The sequence below is a fragment of the Egretta garzetta genome, unplaced genomic scaffold (assembly GCF_000687185.1).
Source record: "Egretta garzetta isolate BGI_Z169 unplaced genomic scaffold, ASM68718v1 scaffold425, whole genome shotgun sequence".
Lineage (NCBI taxonomy): Eukaryota > Metazoa > Chordata > Aves > Pelecaniformes > Ardeidae > Egretta > Egretta garzetta.
In genome coordinates, this window is record NW_009259796.1 from 1,339,336 (window position 1) to 1,346,493 (window position 7,158).

Consider the following 7,158-nt stretch of genomic DNA (forward strand, 5'->3'; position numbering starts at 1 on the left):
TTGTTTTGTTGTGTCTCCAAGTCAGTTGCTGTATTATATTCTATACATAATTTCTACAACCATAGTATTAAAATTTAACTACATTAATACTTCTTTATTTATATTTCCATTAAAGATCATGGAGACATGTATTTTTAATCCAGAGACTTTTGGTACAAAGACACGTATTTGGTATCAGTTAACTAGGGGTGTAAACAATCTTGCTGGTTAGCTGACTAATACAGAAAGCAAACAAAACTGATAATTTAAATATCCCAAGGAAAACAGCTACTTAATTAAATCTAGGGAAAAATGTTAAATTGTGGTTTCATGAAAATTCAGTTAATAGAAATTTCTTTATTATCATTTTATTAGTTGCAATGTTTTGAAGTGGGAGAAAGCATTGTTTCATTTTTGTGGAAAGCCTCAAAATTCCATCTTTTTTTATATGAATCGTGATATTTTTCTTAAAATATTTAAGTGCTTGCCTCTGTGTTTTCCCTAAATATCCAAAGTAATTACTATTAATCTGAACATATGCCATGGGTTTTTTTTTTAATAGCTGTTATAGAGAGGTTGAATTACTGCTTTACGTCTGTATCAAATTCAGACTTTATAAAAATGGTTAATAAACCTGAGTGAAATTGAAGCAATATTATATGCATATCATTGTTTACTTCAAAATTACTATCTTAAATGTTTAATGCGTTTCTCAGCAGGTGTATTTCTATCTAGTTCTGTTTAAGTATATTTAAAGAGGTTTATCTTCACTGTATTAAGTAGTTCCAATGACAGTCTTTGTGTCCTCAAGCATACATGCAGGGTTTACTGTGTTTTTGTTTAATACTTGTAATCTTGTTCTTAAAATGTTTTGGATTTTTTAAATATAGTTTTTGTCTCATTGCACACTGAGATCAAAAATACCCTCTGTGTCACTGTTGCAGTTTATTACATCGGTTGTTATTATCCCACATAATGTCTGGTTTAAAATTGAAAACAAATGTCAAATAGGTTAACAGTAGCGATGAAGTACCTATAACTTTTACATTGTTCTGGAGTATTTCTGTTTGTGTGAAAGGATTCTTCCTAAAATTATTGCAAAAGAAAATCTGTTTGGATGTGGAAATAATTTTTAGCTGTCAAAGTTAAACTATATCTTATCTACCACCTATTTTCTCTGCTAGAATTTGGTACCAGGCTCCATCCTTTAACCTCTATTAATTCCATCTAGTCCTATCAGAGGACTTCTCTCTTCAATTTGCTTTGGTTTATAGATGAATACAGAAAGTACCAAAGTAATTTTCACCCTGCTTTCAGTTCACACCATGTGCATGACAAGACTAGCTGAGAATTATAATTGTAGGAGAGTTTTCCAAAGTGTCAGCTCAAACAGATGTCAACACAAATGAGGTATTAGGAAAGTTAATGTTGAAATCAAAGCAGCTGATATTTGTGTGTATCTGTTTGTGTATTGTAAGTATCTTGTTGACCAGTAATTGGAGGTTCACCAAGAATATAAGGTAATGAATGTTAAGTCCTGCATGTTTTCTCTTAATTTAGAGATGAGCTGAAGTGCCAGGCTTTCTATAAGCTTTGCACCAGAGAAATTTTCTTCTGTTTCAAGTCATACCCTGATAATCCATTAGCATAGTTCTTAATAAGTACTCATTTTTAGTCCTGAATTTGTTCACAATTCGTACATGCAAAATAAATCAGTTTTGCTTCTGGCTCAAACATACTGATTTATGAGTATGTAATGCTAACATAAATAGCCATTGTTGACTAATAGATTAATGCTGAACTACTTTTCTCCACTGTTTAATAAATGCTGAGCAGATTTGGATAATTCAGCAGATCTAGCTAGATAGAGTGTTCTCTCAAAAGTGACTGGAGTAATGAGTATGTGTCCAAAGATCATATTGTTTCACTTTGCTTTTTGTGAAGTTATGTTCTTTTAGAGAAGGTTTATGTCCATAGAAATTGAGAAAGATTTCTTTCAGAGCAGAATGATTTCTGGAGCTGTGAGTATGCCTTTCTTATGCAGATACCGTAAACATTAGGTATTTTCTTGATTTTTCTTAGACATCAATATATCAATAGCTAGTATAAGCTTGAGCTCGCCCTTAGGTCCCCAACTATCAGCCATTTGTACTGGTACTGTTCGAGCTGTGGTGGCATTCTTGCTAAATGTAAAAAAGACCCTGCTGAATTTTAGGACCTGAAATTAAAGCTCCTTTCTTGTCTTTCTGTACCCAGGATATTATAGGAATATGTTGCTGTGTGCACCACTTTCAGGAAAGCCACCAGCGGAATTACACACTTCTTCCTTTGACTTTTTTCAGTTTTGCTTACTCTGCTGGCTGCATTGTTTAGCCCTTTATGTAACCTCCTCTCCTGTGCTTGCATTCACCTGGCAGATTTAGTGATTGCTGTACAAGCAAGACTTTCAAATACTGCGCTTTAGAGTACACCACATTCTTGTGCACACACAAGAGTTTGTGATGGGTGGCCCTCTCAATCACACCTAGAAAAACACTCACACCTCTAATATATAATTTTGTAGAGTATAAGCATGTGTTACATGTCAGATGGATTCAATGCAGACAGGATTAAGCATGTAAAAACAAAATACTCTGTAGTAGTAGAGTGACAAAAAAGCAGCCAAAAAGGGCTTAGCGCTTACTGTAAGGAGTCTGAGAGGTGCATGTTGTTAGTCCTAATGTTTAGCATTTGTGATTCAGCTCTTCAACTTGCTCTAGGAGTGACAAAAGGGAAAAGGAAACTTCACCTTGACCTCAGTAGTACAGCTTGATCCCATTGCTCCTGGAAGAATCATAGAACTGCTTTTCCTGTTCCTATGATACTTTCCTTAAATTTAAAGAAGGTTTTGGCAGCCAAATCACATGACCCCACAGCAGAAGGGGGCTTTGCCTAGTAAGTGGCATGCATGATTTTTATTCTTTTGGGAAAAAAATGGACACAGGCTTCCTGGTAGGCAGCCAGTGAGTGAAGTCAGGTGGAATTTGCCTTCACTTGATTATAATCAGCTTTGTCCCTTTGTTGATGCCACCTCAGCCATACGCTGTTGCCACCTTCTCATCCTGACACTTACTGTCATAAAGCTTAGTAGGCAAAATAAACTGAGGCCATAATAACATATGGAAGTGTCTTGGCAAGATATGACTGGTCATTTGAAGTGTTTTTCCTTTTTCTGTAGCTAGGAGATGAAGTCAGAACTACATGTCACTTCGTGTATAGGGATCACTATTTTTAGACCAGCAGCAGGTCTTAGCCTCTGCATGTAATCCGCTCAGACAGAGCCACATGAGGCATCAAGGTTTGCACAAAGTGCCTGTGGAGCTAAGTCATTGATGTTGAGCATAAGTTGAGTTTTGGAGGTGTGGATGGTCAAAGCATGGAATTGTGTGATAATTTAAAGCTCAACAACTCATGTCTGTTTATGTCAACTTACGTTTCAGGCATGGCAGATTTGTGATAACAGCTTTTTGTAAAACCAGATCCCAGCTTACGTAGTTCTTAGTACATTGGTGTTCTCTGTGCCAAGTGAGGGAGGTATGAGGCTGTCCTGTTAACTGTGGCCAGAGTGACAGAGTTTGGAGTGTGCATGTATTGCAGACAGGAACCTCTGCATGTTCTCAGCAGCCGGGGACAGTGCATCTAGAGGGAATCTTGATAAATCTAAGGGTTATCAGGGCCCGTTCTGAAAAACAGCAGCTGAACTGCATGTGTTTGATGCTGCCAGTGAGAAGGTTTGCCTAGGATGTCATCCCTCAGCTATACATAGCAAACTCAAAGCTCCTTACAGAGAAACCTCTTACCAGTCACTTTCCACAAATGGTGCATATACCTAAAGGTACTTAGTGAAAATCCTTGAGAGGTATTTAATGCAAAAGCAGTTAGTGTCTCTGGTGTTTTTCGGAAGCCCCCACATCACTAGCAGGGAGAAGTGCAGGCCAGCTACAGCACAGCACTTGGGCCAGTTACTCCTTTTGTCTCAACCAGACTGCCACCCCAAGAGCTTGCCAAGATGTGTGACATGGGGGGGCTTGACAACCTGATTGCCAACACAGCCTATCTGCAGGCAAGGAAGAGTGGAGATGGAGACACCAAGGAGATGCAAAAGAGACGTAAGAGCCTCTCACTGCCCAGGATTGATCAATGCGGAGAGGTTAGGCAGTCTGTTGTTGCTGATTATGACAGCATCTGTGAGCAGCAGCCCATTGGCAAGAAATTCTTCAGAGACTTCTTAGAGACAGTGCCAGAATATTTGGTAGCTAGGGACTTCCTGGATGAGGTGTCAAACTGGGAGTTGGCAGAGGACAATGTCAAGAGCAGTACCATGGAGAATATGATCACCAATTTTCTTAAGGCGGGCTCCAAAAACTATCTGGCTTTCATGAGCTCTGACTTGGTCAGCAAATGCCAGGCAGCTACTGCAAAAGATTACGAGAATGTCATGCAGCTGGCCAAGGAGGAAACCAAGATCTTCCTTAAAGGCAAGCCCTTCCAGGACTTCCAGACCAGCCCCTTGTATGACAAATTCCTACAATGGAAAGTTTTTGAGAAGCAGCCGGTAACTGAGAAATACTTCTATGAGTTCCGAGTGCTGGGCAAAGGTGGCTTCGGAGAGGTAAGAGATGTGCTTTTAAGGATGTGGGTCATCCCCTTTCAAGACTAGCAGGTGGGTTTGCAAAAGAGGCACTTGGCAATGGATTAAGAAATTGTGTAAGGTTTTGCAAAACTCGCTCCTTCAGATTGTCTATTTCCCAGAAATTAGGGTAGGTTTTTTTCTATAGTGTGATGTAGGCCTGTTAGTGAAGAACTACTCTAAAACTTTTGTATTCTGTTTCTATGCTAGTAAAAAGCAGGCTTCTTTACAAAAGCTCGCATGGCTGTCCATAGAGTTAATTGTTAGTCTGCTGCTTGCCACTGTTTTAGCCTGTGCTAGCTCACACACTCCCAGATGATTCCTAGGTGCAATTTAGGGAATAGCACAGATCTGTTCCCAAAACACAGTATGAATAAGGCTACCGTTTTCTGAGATGGAAGAGAGTTTAGCTGTACAAATGCAAGCTGTATGTGCCACCTTACTCTCACGGTCAGAGAGTGGGTCCTTGTTCTTTGTATTTGCTAATATGTGTCGACCAATATTGTCCTCAAAAACTTTGCATAAGGTCCACCATATACTGGTTTGGAACAGAACAGATTGTATGCTTGTTTTTTCCTTATTTTCTCTGCTAATATACTCTGCCATGGAAGTTAGCATCAGCAGCTACTAATAGGCATCTGTAATTCCCCAGTTCCTGCCTATTACTGCCCTTGTTATTCCAATCTCTATGTGTAAAATTCCTTCATTACCCTTCGTCGTGCTTCTTGCTTCTCTAGGTTTGTGCCATCCAGGTGAAAAATACTGGTAAGATGTATGCCTGCAAGAAACTAGATAAGAAAAGGTTGAAAAAGAAAGGTGGAGAGAAGATGGCACTACTGGAGAAAGAGATCCTGGAGAAGGTCAACAGCCCTTTCATAGTCACACTAGCTTATGCCTATGAGAGCAAAAGCCATCTGTGTCTTGTCATGAGCCTCATGAATGGAGGGGATCTGAAGTATCACATCTACAATGTGGGAGAAAGGGGTTTGGACATGAACAGGGTCATCTATTACTCAGCTCAGATCACCTGTGGGATTCTGCATCTCCATTCTATCAAGATTGTGTACAGGGACATGAAACCAGAAAATGTTCTCCTGGATGATAACGGTAATTGCAGACTGTCTGATCTTGGATTGGCAGTGCAAGTCAAAGAGGGAAAAAGCATCACGCAGAGGGTGAGTACAAATTCATTGAACATGGGCAGTGGGAAGGGAAGCTGTTCTATTTCTAATGCATTATGAGTCCAAGACTTAATTCCCCGGGATTTGTTCTTTGCTAAAGACCTTACGTAGTCATTTCATTCCAAGAGACAGGTGGTAAGAAGATTTGGTTAATTAACATTCTTAGATGCTATATGTAGTAAAATAACTTCTCTTACATGGAAACAATAGAATCAACTTGACCTCTTGTCTCTCTTAAGATAAACTCTCAAACCAGTCACTTTGGAGAGGCTAAAACAGATTCCTTGTGCCTTGAGCAGTAGTGCATAGTCAGGGTTTTAACCAGTTACTTGTCTGTTTAATGAGCAGCAAAGATATGACTCGTCCTATATTCAGTTTTTGCTCCTAGAAGAGTACAGTTTCTCCCAGGTTACTTTTACGTGATGCTACTGATTGTATTGCAGGCGGTCATGGTGCTGCACAATAAACTGTTGCCAGCCTTCCTTGCCCCACAAATTAATTCCTGAAAAAGTTAGCAGATTTGATGACAGTTTACACATGCACACGAGCATGTACATTTGCAGGAAGAAAGAGGCCGATGACCAGCTGGGTTTTGCTGTGTGAATTAGACTGTGCAGCAGTTCAGCTGTGCCTGTGGTCATCGCAAACTAACACAGATTTGTAACAATGTTATGAGGTTTACACACAAAAGATGTATTCAAGTAGCTTAACCAGGAAAAAAGTGTATTTCTCCCAAGGTGACTGGAGCTTGAAGATGTACATAGTGAGTGAATGTGTCTGAAATACACCAAGAATATGAAGAAACGGAAGCAACATTATAAAGTGGTCTAACTGCCTTACATTAAACTCCCCAAGTCTTTAAAGTTACTCTGTAGAAATTCAGGAGAGTAGAGAGAACCTGCTAGTAACCTTTTGCATCATGCCTGAAGTACGCATCTCTCTTGATGCTGTTACTTAATACAGTCATTTGTGCTTTGAAGGATATACTTTTTCCTGGCAATTTGAAAAGGTATTATGAGTGTTTTTAGTTCTCAGTTAAGAAAATATGGAAACTGATATATTTTTAGACAGGAAAGAATTTCAAAATGAGACTGCATTGTGTTTTAGATATGAATATAGAGTTTCTGTGAAAGCTAAGGCTGGTTTTTAAATAGAACTTGCGTGAAATGGGAATGTTGTTTTGTTTGTGAAGATGGCATTTTGATCAGCGAACCCAAAGCTATAAACCTGAATGTGCTTTGCAAGTTGTAGATGCATGCAGTTGTTATGATCAGAAAAAATAATTTTGTCCAAGGGCAGTTTTTCCTACTTGTAAATATGTGGGGCTTG

General features: G+C 39.1%; 1 protein-coding gene across 1 annotated transcript in view; it reads left to right on the top strand.

Annotated features, from left to right (window-relative positions):
* The first annotated feature begins 1,059 nt into the window (after positions 1 to 1,059).
* Positions 1,060 to 7,158, top strand: part of GRK7 (G protein-coupled receptor kinase 7) — a 22,698-nt gene continuing 16,599 nt past the window's right edge. The window contains exons 1-2 of the mRNA XM_009639746.2: positions 1,060 to 4,630; positions 5,386 to 5,823. Coding sequence (XP_009638041.1) covers positions 4,028 to 4,630; positions 5,386 to 5,823 — 1,041 coding nt within the window. The 5' untranslated portion in view covers positions 1,060 to 4,027. The remainder of the gene's footprint in view (positions 4,631 to 5,385; positions 5,824 to 7,158) is intronic.